The 23,733-nt window shown below is 42.3% G+C and overlaps 1 protein-coding gene across 1 annotated transcript in view; it reads right to left on the bottom strand.

Annotated features, from left to right (window-relative positions):
- Positions 1-23,733, bottom strand: part of LOC126161764 (ubiquitin-conjugating enzyme E2Q-like protein CG4502) — a 665,340-nt gene that overhangs the window by 22,911 nt on the left and 618,696 nt on the right. The window contains exon 7 of the mRNA XM_049917821.1: positions 15,370-15,515. Coding sequence (XP_049773778.1) covers positions 15,387-15,515 — 129 coding nt within the window. The 3' untranslated portion in view covers positions 15,370-15,386. The remainder of the gene's footprint in view (positions 1-15,369; positions 15,516-23,733) is intronic.

Raw genomic sequence — 23,733 nt, 5'->3', positions numbered from 1 at the left:
ACTAAAGGACACCTAGCATCGCCGGGAAGTATCAGCGAACATTTTTTCGCTAACAGAGGTCCTTCCCTATGACGTGACATATTACTCCTTGGCGTTTGATGCAAAGACTTCGTATATATACGGTGTTTCACAATTCATGTTACCGTCTTCTGGATAGGCGACTTAGTAGATAAAGTTTTGACAATGCACCCATGTCCGGCAATGTACTCTTTGGATGCAAAATAAGTTTGAAGATTGGATCACTTTCAGATCTCCCACTTCACGAGCCACCCACAACGGAGTCAGTGAATGTGTTCTACAAGAGCCCACAGCGTGCGCAAAATGATACGTGATGTCATAATAACAACAGATTTAGACGACGGCGCCCTGTTCTCAGATTGTGTGCGTACCGTTTGCAAGAGATTTTAAAGTGATCCGATCTTCAAACATATTTTACTTCCAAATGATACATTTCCGGTCATGGGTTCCGTGGTTCCTTACGAACTTTGTGTACTAAATCCTCGCTACAACCCGTAGAAACCTGATAGGAACTGTGAAACACACACACACACACACACACACACACACACACACACACATATATATATATATATATATATATATATATATATATATATATATATATATATATATATACAGGGCTATTACAAATGATTGAAGCGATTTCATAAATTCACTGTAGATCCATTCATTGACATATGATCACGACACACTACAGATACGTAGAAAAGCTCATAAAGTTTTGTTCGGCTGAAGCCGCACTTCAGGTTTCTTCCGACAGAGCGCTCGAGAGCGCAGTGAGACAAAATGGCGACAGGAGCCGAGAAAGCGAATGTTGTGCTTGAAATGCACTCACATCCGTCAGTCATAACAGTGCAACGACACTTCAGGACGAAGTTTAACAAAGATCCACCAACTGCTAACTCCATTCGGCGATGGTATGCGCAGTTTAAAGCTTCTGGATGCCTCTGTAAGGGGAAATCAACGAGTCGGACTGCAGTGAGCGAAGAAACGGTTGAACGCGTGCGGGCAAGTTTCACGCGTAGCCCGCGGAAAATTGGCTCATGCCACAACTGGAGACCGACAGCGCCGACTTCATCTTTCAACAGGATGGTGCTCCACCGCATTTCCATCGTGATGTTCGGCATTTCTTAAGCAGGAAATTGGAAAACCGATGGATCGGTCGTGGTGGAGACCATGATCAGCAATTCATGTCATGGCCTCCACGCTCTCCCGACTTAACCCCATGCGATTTCTTTCTGTGGGGTTATGTGAAAGCTTCAGTGTTTAAACCTCCTCTACCAAGAAACGTGCCAGAACTGCGAGCTCGCATCAACGATGCTTTCGAACGCATTGATGGGGACATGCTGCGCCGAGTGTGGGAGGAACTTGATTATCGGCTTGATGTCTGCCGAATCACTAAAGGAGCACCTATCGAACATTTGTGAATGCGTAAAAAAACTTTTTGAGTTTTTGTATGTGTGTGCAAAGCATTGTGAAAATATCTCAAATAATAAAGTTATTGTAGAGCTGTGAAATCGCTTCAATCATTTGTAATAACCCTGTATATATATCCTAAAATAAAGCATTTTCCTTGATACAGCTCGCAGTTTACAGTGTTGTTGCGGAGGGTTTTACTTTCTAATCTGAATGACGTGTTTCACCTGTGGTACGCATCATCAAATTACAGAAAGTATTCACAGCACAGGCCGTCCATAAAAGTGATTACATGATGCGAATACATCGACAAAATCTTACACTGGTTGCCGTATCAGCCGAGACGATGGACTGGAAGAACTTTTGCAATTCAAATCCCATATATACACTGACGGAAAAATTGCGACACCAAAAAATAATAAATGTAGAGTAATGAAATTTCGGAAATACATTTACCTAGGAACACATTTGAGTGACTGACGTTGGAGGATCACAGATAAGCCATTACGAATGTGAAATGCTGGTACACTAATAACTGGTGTGACCGACACAACAATGAATGCAAGCACGCAGACGCGCATGCCTAATGTTGAAGTACCTGATGTCAGTTTGTGGGTTGGAGTTCCATACCTGTTGTACTTGGTCAGTAAATACAGGGAAGATTATTGCTGGTTATGGATGACACTAAATTGTTGTATGATGATTTCTCATATGTCGTAGCTTGGAGACAGATCTGATGATCGAGCAGCCCGAGGCTACATGTCGACACTCTCTGGAGCATGTTGGGTTGCGACAGCAGTATGTGGCCGAGGGTTATCCTGTTGGAAAACTCCCCCTGGAATGCTGTTCATTAATGGCTGCACAACAAGTCGATGAGTGGAATAACCACCGGAGTGCTCCTGCTATCACATGAAATCGCACTCCAGACCTAACTCCAGGTGTAGTTCCAGTGTGTCTGGCACGTAGACTGGTTGGTTGAAGGCTCTCAACTGGCGTCTTTCTAACTAGCACGCGGCCATCACCACCAACGAGGTTGAACCAGCTTTCATCAGAAAAAACAACAGACTTCCACCCTGCCCTCCAATGAGCTTTCGCTGAAGTCGCAAATGTCAGTGGTTTGGGGCCAGTGGACTGCACGCTAAAGGAATTATGGCTCGGTGCGGTCCTTAAAGTAACCCATTTGTAACAGTTCGTTGTGTCACTGTAGTGCCAACTGCTGCTTAAACTGCTGCTGCAGATGCAGTGCGACGCGCCAGAGCCATACGCCGAACACGATGGTCTTCCCTCTCCGTAGTGCCACGTGATCGTCCGAAGTCTGCTCTTCTACTGAACGTACATTCCCATGAACAACGCTGCCAGCAGTTCTCTACAGTGACTACATTCCTGCAAAGTGTTACTAAAATATCTAAGAAGGAACATCCAGCTTCTCGTAGCCATATTACACTACCTCGTTCAAACTCAGTGACGTGTTGACAATGGCGTCTTTGCCGCCTTAAACGTATTCTTGATTAACATTAACTCACCATGTCCAATGCCAAAGGTAACTAACGGTCAAAACAGGTGCCGCATGTTGTTACAGAAAACCTGATTTGCGTCCTCCAACTGACGCTACTAGCGCCACCCTGATGTGACTGGCTCGTAATATGTGTAGACATCGAGATGTAGAAACAGGCCTACTAACTTTCGTCCATGTCGCACAACTCATTCTTGGTATGGTATTTTTTTTTTCAGTCGGTGTATTCGTATGTTATAAATGCGACAATTACTCCTTCACGCTGAAACGGCTTGGATTGATTTGGAAGAAATGTTGAATGAAATCAGCTTATATCGCCAAATAATACAGGACTACTTTAAAAAGTATGTAGTAAATGATATATATTGATTTGAGGAACATAACGCAAAATGTGGAAGAATAATTACTCTTGGAAAAATCTATTTAGTCTTTGAATTTTTGAATTGTATCGTGTTTATGAAAAATGCTTTTATTGTTTAGTATCTCCTACTTAATACGATTCAACGTAATGGATACAATGTTTATACAAGCCTCAAAGTGCTTAATTCGTGGCTCCATACCAGCCTGTTGCATTTTAGCCGCTGAACGTCAGGCGTACATATCTTATAGTTCCTGAGACGGTTGAGGACTCACAACGACGATGCCATTTAAATGCTGTACGGCAGAGGGACATGGTAGGCTTTTAGTGCTTCTGAATCTGGTTATGGTTTATGGTATGCCAACCTTCATGCTGGTAACAGTCACACACATGACGCTGATTGGTTGGTTTGGAGGAGTGGACCAAACAGCGAGGTCATCGGTCGCTGCACGGTCGATTTCCTTTCCCATCCTTCCCTAATCGGAAGGATGGGGAAGGAAATCGGCCGTGCAGTTTCAAAGGAACCATCCCGGAATTTGCCTGGAGTGGTTTAGGGAAATCACGCAAAACCTAAATTAGGATGGCCGGACGCGGGTTTGAACCGTCGTCCCTCCGACTGCGAGTCCACTGTGCTAACCACAGTGCCAACTCGCTCGGTGATCACACGTGAGCGCAGATGACGTTGTTGCACGTACAAATATTAAACATTTTGCGCTGCACCGAAGTAGAACTTCCTTATTTTCTTTCCTATGCGAGTTTGTTTGTTACTCCTTCACGCTGAATCGGCTGGACGAATGTAAATGTACTTCGGAAAGGAGGTAGCCTATACCCTAAATTAACACATAGGCTACTTTTATTCCAAAAAATTCACTGTTCCCGTGCGATGGTCAGCCTGACTTCCTGTTCCCGTAGAATGGGTATCCCGACTAAAAAGTCAGTGATGACGGTCAACTATCAAATGAATGCATTAAGTTTAGCGCAGAGATTAATTTGTTTCCTTAAATAAACGAGTGAGTTGTGAGCGACATCTTTTCTGTCAGCTTCTCACATATTCTGAAAATTTGGTGGTTTTTTCCCGATGTCGCACGGTTTACTGGGCCGCAAGTGGCTTGCGCCTGAGTACCTCCAACAGATTATTTTTGTGATGGTGCGTAGGCGTGGATAGTGAGTTTCAGCAATAACATTTCTTTGTATCTAACCCCCCCTCCCCCCTCGCAAGTAACACCACGGGGAGCAGCTAGTAATGTATAAGTGGTCATGTTACTTGGTGAGAGATTGCGTTCACTGCACGAAGGGACTTGAGAGATCAGGTACAGTCTATTGCTTAATTTGCAACGGATAACATGAGTTAGAAAACCGTGGGGTGGAGAGGAGGGACATCTCTCACTTCAGGATGATACTCAGGAAAGTAGTATCAGCCACAAGAAGTTAGTGGAGACCGAGAGCGCTCAACGAAGCACGTTAACACGTGAATACCTACATAACAATTTACCAGACTGACACTGCCTTCGGTGACAACCGTAAGAAAGATAAACTTACTTCGTTTCTGCCCCGTGGACTGGAGCCAACACTCACTAAAGTCATACACAATTATCGTAAAGTCTTGCCTATTGTAGCTCAAATGTGTTCAGGAAGTATTGAATATGAAAGCAAAATGGTACCTTTAGGTGCAAATAAAACTTGCCTGATTTTCAATTAATGTAGCATTTTACTGTTTTTTTGTGAAAGTAACAAGCTGTTCTATATTTGGGGGAAGTTTGGAGTTTTACTAACACAGATGATTGATATGGAAATGGAAAAGACTGTAACAGTGTTATCGGTTTGGGTGAAGATTCGTTTGTCCATTGTTTCCTTGGTCATATGATAGACGGTATCGGTAAAAAGTTTCACGAAGAAACATACAAGTGCGGAAGAATATCAAATGAGCCGGCCGGAGTGGCCGAGCGGTTAAAGGCGCTACAGTCTGGAACCGCACGACCGCTACGGTCGCAGGTTCGAATCCTGCCTCGGGCATGGATGTGTGTGATGTCCTTAGGTTAGTTAGGTTTAAGTAGTTCTAAGTTCTAGGGGACTTATGACCACAGCAGTTGAGTCCCATAGTGATCAGAGCCATTTGAACCATTTTTTGAATATCAAATGAGATTTTTATCTTGTTCAAATTTCCAAACGCAAAATATTTCTTTTGTAAAATATAGCTTTCAATAGACGTACGGTACATTTAACATGAAATAAGTACTTAGCCGATTATTTATTTGATTCATGTACTGAAACTTATGAAAAGCATCGGAGTATAATACATCAGCACAATAAAAGACACGAAGAATATAAGATAATCGCTCTACAAACTTTTGTTAAAGCGTTTCTTGTTTTGAATCTCATTGTTGATACAGCAGAAAGAACCTCGATCACACTAAACGGAGTCAGGGAACGGTCGAAGTACCTCTCTCGCTTTCTTCATTACTTTTGCGCTCTGTACCACTGATCACAGTCGCTTGGCAATCAAGCATTACTGTTTCTCAGCTAGAAAAATAATTATTGATCTACCAATAACTGACAGTTTCTGAAAGGCTTAAACATCAAACACGCAACAGTTTTGCCCATCAAACAGATATACAATATAATCGATATTGCTGTTGAAGGGTATGTTGCATTTATTTAAGGTTTTTCGATCCTCTGTCTTCTGCGAGAGTGAGGACAACATTTGCTCGTTTTTTATTATTTTAATCTTATTGGCCGTTGCTGTAGTACACCAGCTCCTGCTGCAACGTAAATTAATCAGTTCAGCTACGTGTTTCACGGTGGCGTTTGTGTTGTTTGTTTATGTGTATGGCTGCAATCGATTAGCTGCTCATCTGAGCGTTTTTATGTCTGTGCTGCCCCCTCAACGTCAACTGCCATTCGAGACGCACAAAAATACGTGCGAAAGCTATCTGAAACAGTATTTGTTGGATTCTGTACTTGGTCGAAAGCAGACGTCATAATGTGTGCTGCTGTCAATTTTATTAATGTCCTGTGACACGTTTACAAATGTCAAACAAAGAGAGTTACATGAAAGAATTAGAGGCATTACCACAATTTGTAAAAGAACTAAACCTGTTCAAATCGGTTCTGGTAAAATTTAGAATTCAGTGCAATAACAGCAGAATTCTGGCGAGGAGATTTGTATTAAATCAAAAAAAGCAGAATAAAAGAGCTCAGAGTTTCTAAATATCAGTGACCCACGGACCTTTTTCTGTTTTTTATAAAATTATTTCTCCTCTCGTACTTAATTTCAAATGACACCATTGCCTGAAGACCCCTCAATTCTACAGAAAAGTCTTACGAAAATCTGCAGCATCATTAAATCTGAATGTTCGGATTCAGTTTCTCAGTCATGTAAATACTCTCATGCACTTACAAATCAAATCTGGTAGTAGGTGTTATTTCCTCTGCCACTGTTTAATTTATTTACTTCAATACTTAATTGATAGGTGTTTTAGTAAACATTATAAATGTCTGTTTACATGTAGAGTTGACGCTATTCTCCCACAAAAACGAGATTTCTTTCTTTCGTTATGAAAAATCAGTATTGTCTTTTTTGTAGACAGAGAACGTAAAAAATTTTTCGCTTGTTACTGGAATATTGCTTTACACCATCAGAAAGAAATCGCAGTTCTTCCGACGTTATGCTACGTAATATATAAACTGGGGAGTGCAGTTTCTCTCTACTGCCTATCTAATCATAGTAGGGGCATACTTTTCTATTAATTCACCGTAACGGCCGCCGGATAATTTACCGGCTGTCTTATTTTAATGTGCTGCATTCTCTATAATGCTGGTGGCGACTTAAAAGTCGAACACAAATCTACATCTACGTACATAGTCCGCAACTCACAGTACGGTCCATGCCGGAGGGCACTACATGCCATTACTAGTCATTTCCTTTCTGTTCCATTCGCAAAAAGAACCTCTGTACGAGCCATAATTTCTCTTATATTCGCGGTCCTTACGCGAAATGTAAGTTGGCGGCAGTGGAATCGTCCAGCAGTCGGCCTCGAATGTCGGTCCTCTAAATTTACCCAATAGTACCTCGCGGAAAGAGCGTCATGTTTTCTCCAGAGAATCCCACATGAGTTTACGAAGCATCTCCGTGATACTTGCGTGCTGATCGCACCTACCGGTAACAAATCTAGCAGCACGCCTCTCAAGTTCTCCGATGTCCTTTAATTCTGACCTCGCGCAGGTCCTAAGCATTCGAACAGTAGTCAAGAAAGAGTCGCAGTAGCGTTCTACTCGCCGTCTCCTTTATGGATGAGCTTATTTTCCCAAAATACTCCCAATAAAACGTAGTCGAGCATTCGCCTTCCTTACTATCAACCACATAACGACGAAGGGATCTGTGAGCTTTTGCTACTTTAGATAAAACGAAATATGCAACATTAGAACGAGTGTTAGCCGTATTTTTTTCTAAACTCTCTGTAAAACTATTTAAAAATGATATTAAATTACCCTCTAGTTGAAGGTAATATGTAGATAGTTTCTTTACCTCGTTTTTTCTTCACAGTATGATTACATGGCTGCTTTCCTGCCGCACCATATTCACTTCCGTGTTTTGCAATACAGCACATACAACTATTTATAAGGGTAAACGTGTGTGTTATAGCAGCTTGTTCTTTACAATTTCGTTCAATGGTGAAGTTTTTCTCCTTTTTTTCGTTTTAAGTAGCCAAAACAAAATATTTCAGGATAAATTAATTTAGATACGTAAAAGAATTCAGAGTATGATTGAAATTTGCGTTATTTCGATGACCACTGTTTAACACCAAGTTATTGCTGCACACTCACATCCAAGAACGGAATGAGCTGTGGCGCTCAAAAAAGTCTATGTGGGCATGGAAATTGGTGTTGTAGTTCCGTAGCGGCGTAGTACTAACATAAATATTCCTATCATAAAAGCTATAGACACGTACAGACCTTCCCACAATGACTGTAAATGACATCAGAATTAACTGATTCAAATAGCAATGACACAGGGTGAGAGTGATTGAACTACATGAAAAAAGTAAATTAGCTACAAACAGCGGCGTGCACACATTTTATTCAACACATAAACGTTGCTACAGGTATTTGGGTTTAGGTTATGACCTATTCGATACAGCTGTCAAAATTGGCGGTGATGTGGCGCAGACGAATAGCGAAATTCTGAGTGACACGCTGAAGTGTCGTTACATCGATACTGTCGACGACCTCCTGCTCAGCAATTGTTTGATGGTTATTTCTGTACAATACGTCTTTAATATAGCCCCACAAAAAGGAGTCGCATGTTTTCAGATCCGGAGAATATTGTGCCCAATCGAGGCCCATATCAATGGTCTCTGGGTACCGCAGAGCCGGAATGCTGTCCCCAAAGTGCTCCTTAGGGCATCAAACACTCTCCTGCTTCAATGGGGTCGAGCACCATCTTGCACGAACCACATATTGTCGACTTCAGGGTCATTTTGGATAATGGGGATGAAATCATCTTCCAAAACCTTCATGTACCGTTCTGTAGTCACCGTGTCATCAAGGAATATTGCACCGATTATTCTGTGACTGGACGTTGCACACCACACAGTCACCCTTTGAGGATAAAGAGACTTCTCGATCGCGAAATGCGGATTCTCAGTCCCCCAGATGCGCGAATTTTGCTTATTGACGAACCCACCCAAATGAAACTCGGCTTCATCGCTAAACCAAACCATCATGCGCATACTAATTCTCATCATGCCCCGCGAAAACCGTGCAGTTTGAACGTCCTAACGCAAACCATTCAGAACTTATGACGATTTTATTTAATATAGTTCAATAATTGTCACACTGTACATCTTATAATAAACAATGAAAACTCATTTTGAATGTATAGCGCGCGCCTAAGTTGTTAGCATGTGATAAAGTAAATTAAATAATATTAATCGGTTTAAAGCAGAAATCAACCGTCTGCTGAACGAAGTGTCCTATGATAGTTCGTAGAAACCTGGTGCAAACGTAGCGAGTTATGATGACGCCCTCTGGAACGCCCACAGGATAACTATCATCTCTGACCGATTTCGCTTACTTCAAATACGTAGCGCACCAATTAGGAACAACTTACTATCGACAACGATCTCGTTGAAGACAGAAGAAATGCTTGGGTCGTACAAGATACGTAAAGGAAACGGACTGCCTTTTTCAAATTAACCATCCTGGCATTAGCCTTGCCGTCCTCTTCAGGCGTAAAGCGAATGGGTGTTTCATCCACAGTGTTCACCGGAAACCAGCCCACACGGACTGATGTCTGCATGCTGTCAGTTACCAACACACTTCGCAAAGTTCTGAAGATCCACTGAGGCGGCTACACAATCTTCGGATTTCTCAAGACCTCATGCCGAAGAAACGTAAGCAGAAGGCCTGTGAGGAGAGCACGAAGAAGCTTGCGTTTTAGCCGTTTTGTGGCTCAGTGACAGGAAAGATTACCAGGCTCCTAAAGAGGCATAAAATCGACTCACTCGGCAGGGCTCCAGCAAAAATTCGACGACTAATATGGCCTCTGAAAGACGTTGTAGGCTTCAGAACACCAAGAGCACATAAAATACCATATGGGTGTGGGTAATTTTACGTTGGACGGACTGCACGTACTACTGAATGTCGCCGAGTGGTATGGGAGAGAATTTTTCGCCTATAGTAACCTGAAAAACTGGCGGTAGTAGAACGTGCCCTAGAAAACGGACATAATATTGCATTGGACGAGACATATGTTATTACATTGACTAATAGTTTGTGGGATAACGTCAGAAAAGATACGTTCGAGATAAAAAAAAATTCGTGAAAAAACCTCATTAATGACGGCGGCCTGCAGGTAAGCTCATCTTGGAACTTGCCTATCGAAAGGCTGAAGTGGGCGTGGCAGGTGCGCAACTAACACAGTACCATTTATGGAGCTGGAGTGAGCACAATGACGTCACTAAAGGCAGCGCGGCTATATAAGGGTGGTAGCCGCAATCACCGACGCTCACCTCTTAACAATGGCTGGGGAGCACTCGGGAGAAAGCTTGTGGGTCTTAAACCTCTGGACAAGGCTGGAAGCCCTAGAGAATTTTATCAATAAAGTGTTTGTTAAAAATAAATGGCTAGTCCAGTGTAGTGGATAGTGGCTTGGTGGGGATGTACTCGTAATATTTTTGCGTAAATTGCTCCGAGTGAATAAGAACAAGAATGAAGCGCCACATGCTACTTGAGGACTGTTTGATCAATGTCGTTTTCGATATGGAACACCTAATGATTTGTGATTAGCTTGCATGTTGGACAGCTTAATTCATTTACTTTTATTTCAAGAGAAGTTAACGGTACATTTATCTGTGCAATTCTATATTTTATGCATTTTGTAAATTGTGCATTGAAACGCTTTTGTTAGATTCTTTTCCATATTATTTAACTTGTATTTAGATTTGTCATGCCCAGTAATTAGTTTTGTACTTTGTGTGTGTCCCCAATCAGTGGTAGAGAATTACGTTAGTATCAGTTTTTCCAGTAAGTACCTTGCCCTATGTATATTACCTACATTTTGCGCTTCCAAATTTCCTGTCTCTCTCTATCCTCCGTATGATTGAGTGAGTGAGTGAGTGAGTGTGTACACAGAATTTTTATTTTACATGGTAGCAGTACAGCATCTGACCGTCTGCTCTGGTAACAGCACTGTAGCCAACGTAGCTTTCTGAGTCAAGGCAAAAATATTTGTAGCGTTTCGGTAATCATTCGACAAGTTAGTGGCGGAAAGAAGCCCTCTGGTCTCTTTCTGATACGTGGCGGAAGATCATTATGGGGAGAAAGTGCTCTCGTCACTCAGGACTGAACCTTTGCTAAGTGAAGATGATGGCGACCCAGCAAAATTTTGTGGTATACAAAACATGCAGTAGATTGCAGAGTTCCACATTAACTAACTTCCCCCAGTTTCCGTTTGCAAATCACTTTCCAGAAACCATTCACCCATTAATAACCATTTATACACTCAACTTTCCTGAATCAAACTCTTAGTGTGTAAAGGAAACATACAAATAGTATTTCTAATTTGGTTAATCCGATTACCAAGATATTTGTAGACAAAAATTTCCTATGTTTGAGAAACAAATTCGTCTCTTAGCCAATATCGCAGAGCCAGCCGTGGCGGCGCGACAAAAACATTTCTGCAGCGTAGAGTTTCATAAGACAGCCGTTCAAGGTGTTGCCTTGAAGCAGATGTTATCGCTATACGTACGTACAACTTTGAATTATAGATTAAACGTAAAAATATGGACTGTGTGGTGTACAGGACAGAGACAGGAGGGAGGGAGGGAGGGAGAGAGAGAGAGAGAGAGAGAGAGAGAGAGAGAGAGAGAGAGAGAGAGAGAGATGGGGGAAGGAGAAATGGAAGAGCAAAAGAGACTGAGTAACTGAGCATCTGACGCAGAGAGAGAGAAAGAGTGATATCATCGGAATTTTCACTGTAACTTTAGTTTTCCGAACCAATACGCACAATTTGGAAAATACATAAAAAATAGAATCGCACAGATAAGTGTTTTATTTCAAGGGAAGATTAACGGTACACTTACCTGTGCAGTTCTATTCTTTTTTTTTTTTCATTTTCCATATTCTCTAGAGACGCCTTTGGTACTCGGTCTTCCAATATCATACCGTGCACTGTCTCGACACCTTCATCTGTTCAATACAAAGTTCACGGGAGTGTCACCGGAACACGTTTTGTGGCTTCCACAATATTTTATCGAGGCAATTGCTTGACGTTATAATATGATGACTGCCCGTTGCTGCTGCCTAGTAGCAGTTGCCTCGATCAGATAAGGTGGGCTACACAGAATACGATCTGGTGGTACACCCCATAGCCAAATGTTGAACGTATCCACCGGGAAAGAATGAAGCGTCATACTTTCGTTTATACCTGCAGGTTTTGGATAGTCTTCAGACTGTTCATGTGCAACAAAACCTTCAATCTAACAGAACAGTTCTTAATTATTGAACATGTAGGAACCGCCACCTCGTAAACATTATAAATTTCGGATGGATTTTCATCGTCGATAAACCATCCAAGGAATTTATTGGTACTGCACGATATACTAGTTGATTCATTTGACAAACTCCTTACCGCGTGACTGCTGTAAGAAGCTGCATCAGTAAGACTATTCGTAAATCATGCTGATATTTGAGTTACATTATTGTACAATGTACAAACCTCATGTTTGTGCAGGTAGATAAATTTTCTTTTTACCGTAATTTGTTTTTTTCTGTGAAGAACCTCTTCGCTGTCGAAATTATTGTTTCTTTTCTGTTCCATTTGGAACTCCTGGTATTTGAAACAGTTGGTCTAGTTATAAAGAACGACATAATTTCCACCAAAAAGCAGTTAGTTTAAATGGTATTTTATTAATCACTACTAGCTAGTTTCGAGCTTGTGCTCGTTCTCAAGTGCACAAATGGATGTGGTCGTACCATCCTAATATGTTTATAACAAATCACATGTCATGAGTCGTTATGCATAGCATGGTCATCAATGGATGGGACTGCGAAAAAAGTATTTACAAATCACGCTTACTTTAACACTGCTCGTGAGTCCGGAATCCATACAAGAAAGTGTGGGTAGAGGAAGTGGAAAAAATCAAAAAAAGAGCAGCGGGTTTTGTTACAGGTTCATTTTGTAAGCGCAAAAGCACCATGGAGATGCTCAGCAAGCAATAGAGGTAGACGCTGCAAGAGAGGTGTTTGCAGCTAAAATTCAGAGAGCGTACGTTCCTAGAAAAGTTAACGAACACATTACGTCCTCCTACACATATCCCGTTAAATCCGTAAGCGTCCTTCATACACGCCACCCCCACTAAGTCGAGAGCATGCACGAATAGTTTTGTGGCACTGGACGACGGAGTGTGCAGTGCGTAGGGAAACAAAGGTAGCGGTGCGTGGGCGGACAGCGGAGCAAGAGGTGAAAGTGGGTGGGGCGTTCTTGCTTGTATAATGTGTATGAATTGCGTTTTAAATTTTTTTCAAATTTATGTGAACAGTGCCGCCAAGCAGATGTTAAAATCCTTATAAGCTGTCAACTTTTGCGTCTTTTGTGAGAAACGCCGCCCCTCAACTACGTTTTACTGACGATGGGAAGTGGCAGAAATGCGAGACAACAGATAACTCTAATCTAAAATTTGTGAGCGACGTGGTGGAAAAACGGAGAGATAAGTGTGCGTGGGTGTTTGTCTGATAGTTCACAGTGAGTTACGAACCTTATTTGCAGGATGAGACAAAAGTGTATTCAGCAGGTGTTGGCCATATCTACGTTTATAGTCGCCATTGAAAAAAGGAGACAACGAACAAACGCCTAACGTGTCCGCTTACATGAACATGATTGTAAAATTAGAGACATGGAGCTCATACAGAGGCATATCAACAATTTTTCTCCCTCCGGGCCATTCGCGACTGGAACAGAAAGGGGGAAATGACAGTGGAACACAAAGTACCCTCTGCCACACACCGTACGGTTGCTTGCGGAGTACAGAATGAAATAGTTTCTTCGTATTTTTTTCATGTAGATTTACTTTCTCTCTCTCTCTCTCTCTCTCTGTCTGAGTGTCACAGACACACACACATACACACACACACACACACACACACCACGAAGGGATACAGATATGACACAGAAGTAATGAAAATGCTGTCTCAGATATGTGTGGCTGACTGGTCACTAGACGAAAGTGGATGGAGTGATGTACATCACAGTAAAATTCCCATTTCAGATTAATACTCGTATAATCGTTGGCTAAAACAGAGAGAAAGTCCCCACTTAAAATACCAACAAACGTCTGGTCCAATTGTGTTGATTAAATCGCTCGAAACTCGCTATTAGTGCTTAATACAGCATTAATTTACATTACTAAACGGCTATAATGGTTCATGGTGCACGGAACCAGTTGCCGGTTGAGAGTCTAACGGCTTACAGGGGCAACAAAAATTTGATTATTAATATTTCCTATATGTATTGAAGCACTCCGTCTTCAGGCCACGAGTGGCCTACCGAGACTATCCGAACGCCGTGTCATCCTCGGTGGAGGATGCGGATAGGAGGGGCGTGGGGTCAGCACACCGGTCTCGCGGTCGTTATGATGGTATTCTTGACCGAAGCCGCTACTATTCGGTCGAGTAGCTCCTCAATTGGCATCAAGAGGCTGAGTGCATCGCGAAAAATGGCAACAGCGCATGGCGGCCTGGATGGCCACCCATCCATGCGTCGACGACGCCCGACAGCGCTTAACTTCGGTGATCTCACGGGAACCGGTGTATCCACTGCGGCAAGGCCGTTGCCCTATATACGTATATTGACCAAATTTAAAATTCAAAATACTATCTTAATCTACTCGTTGAGAGTTTAAAGCTTTCAGACAATAACGCAAGAATTAGAGTTAAAAAAATGTGTGTACATTTTTGAGCAGTTGTAACTCATGGCGTGCAAATTACGCAGCGTGTGTTCGTCCAGTTTTTGAGAATGAGAGCACTTTGCAACTTCAACAAAGTGTGCACGTAATTTCAGATCTTTTTCAAACTCTTTCGCTAGCCTACCAATATAATTAGGGTTTTGCATCTTGAACCATACATATATTGCATGTTTACCGCCAAATTCTTAACAAATTAAATAATTCGTGAAATAGCGACTCGTTTGATACATGCGAATTCGATTCTTTAAAGAATAGGGAATGGCTTGGTGTTATTGGTTTAAACTACCATCCGGGTGAAAGTGATGACGGACTTATTTAAACTTACAGAGGCTGTGGCGCTCAGTCAGTAGTTTGCATGAACAAAAATTTGTACGAACAAAAAAATTACATGAAATCGATCACGAGTAGATGTAAATTTATTTTACTGCTTCTTGTTTTCTTATATTACTGAATGGAAAACACGTCGTCGTTGCTGCACGGTGACTCTCAGCGCGTAGCCACTGGCCGGCTATTGGCTCGGCTTATCTCAGAGTGCGCAGAAGTGAGCGGGAGCTCGCTACGGCTCGCGGCGCAGCGTGACGCGGCGCCGAGACACGCACCTGTCACGTGCTGGCAGCTAGCCGTCGGCGAGCGGCGGCGTCACCCAGCCGTACTTGTCGTGCGTCTTCACCAGGCTGCGGAACGACTCCTCGGCCGAGCGCCGGCTGAAGTCCTTGCTGCCCTTGTGCTTCCTGGCGATGCGCCCCTGCCGACACAAGACGCCATCACCTTAACGCTCAGCTGACATGACAATGGTTGAACGATTCACAAAATCTACAAACCCGTCAATTAATTGTTGAAGTAACTAGTTTTGTTTCGGATTCTTCCTAATAATCGGTCAGTAAAATATAGGATATTTCGGAAGGAACAGCAAATGTTTTGGTGACGATCTCTATACTAATTATCAAAACATTCCAACAACATGTATCCAGTTTTTATTGGTTACAGAGATACAGCTGGTTAAGCAGATAAGCTTTCATTTCGCCAGTTGATACTCCAGTTGGTATGGATTTGTTTATCGCTTGTGATTTTTATTTTGTAATTCAAGCTGTGAAGCTGTGATTAAGTTTACATAACTGAATTTTCCAAATGAGATTGTAATTTGTACGCCAATTCTATCGTATCGTTCAAACATGTTGCACATCTGTGGTACTTGCGAACGTGTTTTGTAATTGAAACGCTACTGCCGTTTGTTGAGAACGTGGTAGATGACTTCCTAAGCTCAGAGCAGCAGATTAAAAGGTGATACCAAATGGAACTGTTGTGCACGGCGACCATAAATAAACTACAAGGAAGGAGAGGCAAACAGCAATTAGTCGCAATCTCATTTACTCTTTAGTTCTCTTGCGTATCTGTATTTCGTCGATAAATGCTATTACTACCACTCAAATCAACCAGATCAGCATAAGATTGCCTTCTTTTATTTTTCTATTAACCGTCTTCTTAAGTCCCTACGCCCCCTTTCTCTCCAGCTGAACATGGAAAGGAATTAGGCTCTATTCAACAAATTTCCAGGGCAAACAACTACCCCACAACCCTTCCATAGATAAAATTTACAAAAATATTGTGAATATGTCCCAAAATGTAAGAGAAATTATAGATAGCAACAAAATGGAAAATAAAGGTAACAAATACGTTTGTTCGCCATGCTGTGGCATCTTTAGTACAAAACTGACATCGGTAAAAAAAAAAAAAAAAACAAAGGTTTCCTTCTCAACTAAAAACAGCCTTGGACGTATTTTGGCTAATGGGGTTGATAAAAGAAATATACACTACGATTCAGGTGTGTATAGACTGGAGTGTCCAGACTGTGACGCCTGTTACATGGAACAGACAGGTAGAAGGCTTGAGATCAAGTTTAGTAAGCATATAACTTTCAATAGGGGGGATATAGTTGAGAGGTCCAACTTCGCTGCCCACCTGATTGAAATTAAACACATCTTCACCCCTCTGACGTTGAATGTTAAGTTACTGTACAAGGCTGAGAAAGGCAATTTCAATCACCTCGTACAAGAAAGCCGGCCGAAGTGGCCGAGCGGTTCCAGGCGCTACAGTTTGGAACCACGCGACCGCTACGGTCGCAGGTTAGAATCTTGCCTCCGGCATGGATGTGTGTGATGTCCTTAGGTTAGTTAGATTTAAGTAGTTCTAAGTTCTAGGGGACTGATGACCTCAGCAGTTAAGTCCCATAGTGCTCAGAGCCATTTGAACCATTTTTTTCCTTCAAGAAATGGAGATATACTGCCATCTAAAGTCATCAGGCGTCCAACTGCTCAATTACAAAGTGTTGGCGAAGAGCAGCCGATTTTAGAAGCTCTTCTACGATCTCTTGTTTAGTGGCAGAACACGTTACGGCTCAGGAGAGGTCTAATATGGAAAGTTCGGCCTGCCTTTAAAAAGGCGACACTTGGCATGATAGCATGTGATAACATGATTTATTATCATTAGTGTACCGTTTTGTCTTCCATTTTGTTTGTACTGTCCAATGCTATATCTATTTTACCATCGAACAACTAAATCGTTATTCAGTTTTAAGCCTTAAGGTTAGATATAATGGAAGTTTCTTTTATCGTCTTTCTGTAAACAGCGTAAACAGTTGAAGCTACACCATACGTTTATGTATGAAATTTTACGTCAATAGAGGGCGTTTGTATGTTTTATTAATCATGTCTGTTTAAATCGGCCTTTTCATTTTGAACTCCACTACTTTTAATTAAGATGTTAACAGATCTTCAGGAAAATTGTTTGTAAGGATATAACTCAATTGCGTGAGCGACTACGCTAGGTTTTAACTTCTGACGTATTTCATTTTGGTATGTAACTGTATTTATTAAGATCTTCAACAAAATCTTTTTAATTGTTAATTTTGATTTCTGAAGTGAGATAATTTTTTAAGATAGTTGTATGAGCCAATTACTGATCCTTTGCATAGGCTTTGGTGGACCACTTCATCACTAAGATATGCTCAGGCATGGTTTAAGTCGGCCTTTTTTAAAATATTTCAAAGTGATATGCATACATACCTGTTGATTTTAGGTATTATATAATTAAAAAGGGTTTTTAAACTGCTGTATTCAAATAAAACTGTTAGTAAATCCATAAAATAGAGGGCGTTTCGTGCACCATGCAATATAAACTAAGGCTATTATACTTGCTGTAAATAACCGCCTCAGTTTCCTTCTGTCTATACATCAATAAGATACTACGTCGAATTGTTGGATTGTAGCTCAAATGGTATGTTGACCAGAATGGATTGCTGCTATTGGATAACAGGGAATTTTAGTTATTGTTCTATGTAAAGTCAATTAATTCTGATTCTGTAATTTTCGTTGTATTTTAGCACTGAAGATAGCTATTTGTAGTCGAAATCCAGATATGCAATAGTAATAAAAAGTAATGGGATTGCAATTGATAGTTGTGTACCTTTACTTCCTTAGATTCAAGGGTGTTTACTCGTGGTATCTCGAAACTGTAAGCCGAGCGGGGTAGCCGCGTGGTCAAAGGGCGTCCTGTCACGGTTCGCGTTCCCCCCGTCGGAGGTTCGAGTCCTCCCTCGGGCATGGGCGTACGTGTTGTCCTTAGCGTAAGTTAGTTTAAGCTAGATTAAGTAGTGTGTAAGCTTAGGGACCAATGACCTCAGCAGTTTGGTCCCATAAGATCTTACCACAAATTTTTTCAAATTTTTCGAAACTGTGTTAGACTGATGTAGTGCCCAACGTGCAAATGAACAGTAAGTGGATGAAGAGGAAAGGACGACTGTAAGGAATGTATTAAACAACAGAACAACAGCAGAAACAGTCAAATTTAGAAGTACACATAAGTATATAGTCACAAAGAAAAATCTCACAGACGAACTTAAAAATAGAAGGCTAATTTTGTATGGGTGCATCCAAAGGCTGGGTCCTAGGAGATTGTAAAAAAAAAAAAAAAAAAAAAAAAAAAAAAAACTGTACAGGTTTTTGAAAAATTAAAAGAGAAACCCCTACCACCATCGAAAAACGCTTGAAGATCTGGAGGAAGATGGCGTAAATAAGCAAGAAGATTAAGACAGAACAAAATATGGAAACAAAATTAAGAGCTGGGAAGATTTACGAAACAAAATAACTCTCAAAAGACAGGAAAGAAAATCGACAGCAGAAGAGGTGAAAGAAATAATTATTGATCAGATGAAGGAGTATTGGAAAAGCGCAAAGCCACTTTCTGCCTTAGACATTGTCCATAGAAGGCCGGTAACTAAAGAAAAAAAAATTTATTATTCTGTATTTTATACGACATAATCACACGAGCGTTTCAGAATGTCGTAACCGGCAGCGACCAGCCAGGGGGCATTTTCAGACTGCGAATTGAAGGACATGACAAAAAACCATTATAGAATCTATAAACCCAGCAAAGCAGCATCTACATAATGATAAAAGAAACCGGACAAGTGAGAGTAGGAGTTGTGTTCTGGGATTTCCGTACAAACTTATACTCTTCTCTTCACTATATACAGGTATATCTAAATTGAAGTCTCTTGCTCGCGTTCGTCTTCATATGCTAGCTAATCTCAGAAACTGCTGTAAAGGTTTTGATCCGGATTTGACAGGTAGATACAATGATTCATGAGGAAGGTTTTGGTATATAATTTATAAATGTTTATTACAAATTTTCTGTATTATGACTGATTGAAGTTAAGTTGTGAAAACGATACCCTGGCCACCTAGTGAACAGTAGCCATTACACGAGACAGCAACAGTGGCTCGAGGATACGGAAGGAGGGATATAATTCAAGTCTAGTCTGGTAGTCTAGCCGTAATGTGAGTGGTTGGAAACCGATAGATTTGTTAATTGTGCATGTAAAATACTGATGTAAAATGCGGTTTGAGGCGGAAACGTAGTTTATAAAGTGATTTAGCATGGACAGATGTGGTATAAAGTGGCTCCATTATCATGAGAAGGTTTCTGGGAACTCCACGTTGGTGTACTGAAGCACATGAAAAATTTTGTGTACGTAAAATCTGGTCTGAGGTTAAAATTAGTTTGCGTTGTTTCAATTGCATATACTAAACTATCGAAGTTATACTGACCCATCAAGTTCTTTTCACACGAGCAATATGCCCTGTTGTGGCAGGGAAGAGAAGGGAACCAGCGGAAGAATGCTCCTATCGGAGCACAGAAAAGGCGAATATGCTCTTCTTTTTCTGTGACTAAAAAGTGGAGTACCAGCTGCCTCATTCTACCTCTCTCGTCACCTTTAACAGTTTTCACAAAAATGTTCGCATGCGAACATATTCCTTCTTTTTTATGCTGAGAGAGAAGGAGACAGTAGCAGCGGGAAAGAGACGGAGGAGTAATAAATACTGGAAGGTTTTGACGGTAGTTGCGATACAGAAAGAGTGAAGGAGACAATGGTAGTCTGAGAGAAACAGAGAGACACAGTGGCAGTAGAACAGAGTCGACAATGAGAGAATACGCTGGGAAAAGAGTGGAGGAGACAGTCCATGTCAGAGAGGAGTGAGAAAGGAGGAGGAAGTTGAAATTGGTGAGAGCGAGTGATAAAAGAGAGACAGCGTCTATGACACTGACAACGAGGAAGAAAGAGGCAGTGACAGTGACAAGAGACAGAAGCACTTTGAGGAATGAATGAGATAGCAGTAGTAACAGAGAACAAGAGGGAGACAGTTACAGTGAGAGTGGGCAGTAGTAGTAGGACAGAACGAAGGTGACTGTGGCTTTGAGACAGGGGACAGTGACAGAGAGCCACAAAAAGGTAATGACAACGAGTTGGGCCGAATGAGTGAGAATGGGCAATTGAGAGTGGATAGGTGTGAAAGACTTACAGCGATGGACTCGTGGGTGTGTGCGAGTTACAGTTAGGGTAGCTCGTGTGAATGAGAGGTGAGTTGGATGTTAGAAAGAGCGCTATTATGTTCGAAAGCCAACATTTTTGCGAAAATTTTTAAAGGTGCTGAGGAAGGTAGAGTGAGGCAGCTGGTACTCCACTTGACAGTCAGAGTCTTTTAATAAAGACGAGCATATTCGCCTTCTCTGGGCTCCATAGGAGGATTTTAACGCTGGTTATATGATGACTGTATAATTTTGTGAATAAACATGTAAATGGAATTCTCAGTAGAGTTACTCTTCTGAAACAAAATCAGCGATTTGCTGCGAATATTATTGTTGCTAAGGGGTGATACTATTCTAGAATAAATCACCTTCTTAAAAATTTTGGAAAATGATGTCAGCAGTGAAAGAGTATAGTTTCGAGTCGCTGAAGAGCTCATTATGAAATGTTGTCCCTGTTAGTAAAAAGTATTTCAAATGTAGACTTTCCGACTCATTCTACATGTAATGGGCGTCAAATTGCACCAGTGACCTAACTTAACAAGAAATACAAATTGCTTTCGCACGTTGCGTATCACGGTTTACTGTGTAAGGTGGTGTTCCACGTGTAATTCTCTCTCTGGGATAGAACAGTGCACTAGTATCTGCAGTGAATTACACATTCTTGCAAACACCCCGGATCATCTCTTAAGTCTTTGTTAGGCTGTATAATTCGCTCTCTAAGTTCTTTAACTGTATCAACAGGAGTGCTGTAAATCTCCATTAGAGATGAATCCAGACAGAAAATCCAGGGGACTGACGCCAGAAAGATATTGGAGGCCAAAGTACAGTCCCTGCTAGTCCAATCCATTTAGGACAATATTCGAGCGTTAGGTGTAATCTTACATCAGTACCAAGGTCCAGTCATGCATGTAATATATCGTCCAACTATAAGGGGCGTTCAAAAAGAAACGAGCCGGAGGCATAATTACAAAAACCAGTACCTGAGTGTTAGAAGTATTGACCCTGGAGACACTTAACCCACTGTGACACAAGGCGCTGAATGGCTGTCTCATAAAATTCCGGGGCTGCGATGTTAACCAGTTCCGGTCATACAGCTGGACGTCGTCGTCCGAAGTGAACCGTTTGCCCTTCAGAGCCTTTTTAAGTGGACCAAAAAAGGTGTAATCACAGGGAGAGAGGTCCGGACTGTATGGAGGGTGGCCGAGAATCTCTCATTTGAATTTCTGGAGGAGTGCCGCGACTATGTTGGCCGTATGAGGCTTTGCATTGTCGTGAAGCAGAATGACCTCACGGGTGAGATTGCCTGGTCGTTTAGATTTGATCGCTTGGCGAAAGGTGGTCAAGGTTTGCGAGTAACGCTGGGCATTCACTGTTGTCCTGTGCTGCAGGAAGTAAATCAGAAGGGGGCCATCTTGGTCAAAGAAGAAAGTCAGCATAACCTTTCCTGCACTCGTGTGGATTGCCTTGGCTTTTTCTTTTTTTTGGTGCTGGTGACCCTGGATGCTTCCACTGGAGACTTTGTCGTTTTGATTCTGGTTCTAAGTGGACACCTTGACTCATCTCCGGCCACCACTCGTTCGAGAAACGTGTTCCCTTCCCGAGCAGAGCGTTACAAGTGTGCAAGACAGTGGGCCATTCGACATGCTACCTGGTGTGGTTGAAGAATGTGGGGCACCTATTGGGCACACACTTAGCGCATGTGCAGTCGTTCCTTCATGATGGTGTGAACACTTCAGACGCTCAATCCGACCACGGCGGCTATGGCTTTCACTGTCACTCGGCGGTCCTGAGTAATGGTGGACGATGTCATCGGTAATGCAATGTGGTGCTCCAGATCATGCATTATCGGCTAACGACACCCGACCTTCCCTTGTGCCACGCCTTGACCCTTACAAGGGACATGCATTGCTCGCCTTACACTTGTGACATTCGTCGATGAATGTCCGTTCCTCTTCCTCCTTCTGCTGCCATAAAACGAACAACACCTCTTTTCTCTTCTGTTGAGGCCTCCATGTCACTGTTTGCAATGCGGCTGGCAGCGTTGCACGATTGATGCATGCTGGTGCTAGCACTGTATAGTCACGTGACGTACACGCGTGCCCTCTAGCGACGGGCTGTGAACTTCCACCCTCTGGTCGGAACCACACCTCGTTACACACGTCACGATATTACCCTCCTGTCATTGGTTTGCGCATTCCAGACTCCGGCTAGTTTCTTTTTGAACGCCCATTTTATAAGCCATGGCAAACGGCCTTGCCGTAGTGGTAACACCGGATCCCGTCAGATCGCCAAAGTTAACCGCTGTTGGGCTGGGCTAGCACTTGGATGGGTCACCATCTGGTCTGCCGAGCGCTGTTGGCAAGCGGGGTGCACTCAGCCCTTGTGAGGCAAACTGAGGAGCTACTTGATTGAGAAGTAGCGGCTTCGGTCTCATAAATTGACATACGGGCGGGAGAGCGGTGTCCTGGCCACATGCCCCTCCGTATCCGCATCCGGTGACGCCTGTGGGCTGAGGAGGATACGGCCGCCAGTCGGTTCCCGTTGGGCCTAACAACGCCTGTTCGGACGGAGAGTTTATATAAGACACGTAAGAAACTTCAGTGTAATCATATGGGGACTTAATCGAAAAGGATACATACATACATTTTTACTGATGAGTACCACATTTCATACTGAATGCAAAAACACATTCGCAATTACCTCGCAAATGGCTTTTTTGCGGACCTATGTTTACTGGAGCTTTTTTATTTCTCTGTCGTGTACTTTGACCCTCTTAAGTTTCTGCTATAATTATGATATACTCCATTGCATCTTGCAGCAGTAAGCAGTACATAATGTTAGCAGGAGCTGCTTTCTATTACAGGTTGGTGTCGCGCTGTGTCGCGGGCTGTCGCGTTGCAGGCGACTGTCAGGAAATGTCCACATGGACCGAGTGCGCCTAAGTTCGCAGCTTCGATCGCACGCGCGCTCTTGTGTGTGTGTGTGTGTGCGTGTGTGTGTGTGTGTGTGTGTGTGTATGTGTCCTCTGTAATGATATAATTACGCGATAGGAATGGGCACCTATTTTTTTGTCCACTTGTTGCTTATGAAGTTCAATT

The sequence above is a fragment of the Schistocerca cancellata genome, chromosome 2 (genome assembly GCF_023864275.1).
Source record: "Schistocerca cancellata isolate TAMUIC-IGC-003103 chromosome 2, iqSchCanc2.1, whole genome shotgun sequence".
Classification (NCBI taxonomy): domain Eukaryota; kingdom Metazoa; phylum Arthropoda; class Insecta; order Orthoptera; family Acrididae; genus Schistocerca; species Schistocerca cancellata.
The sequence above is the reverse complement of the archived record's forward strand: the minus strand, read 5'-3'. Positions and strand labels throughout refer to the sequence as shown.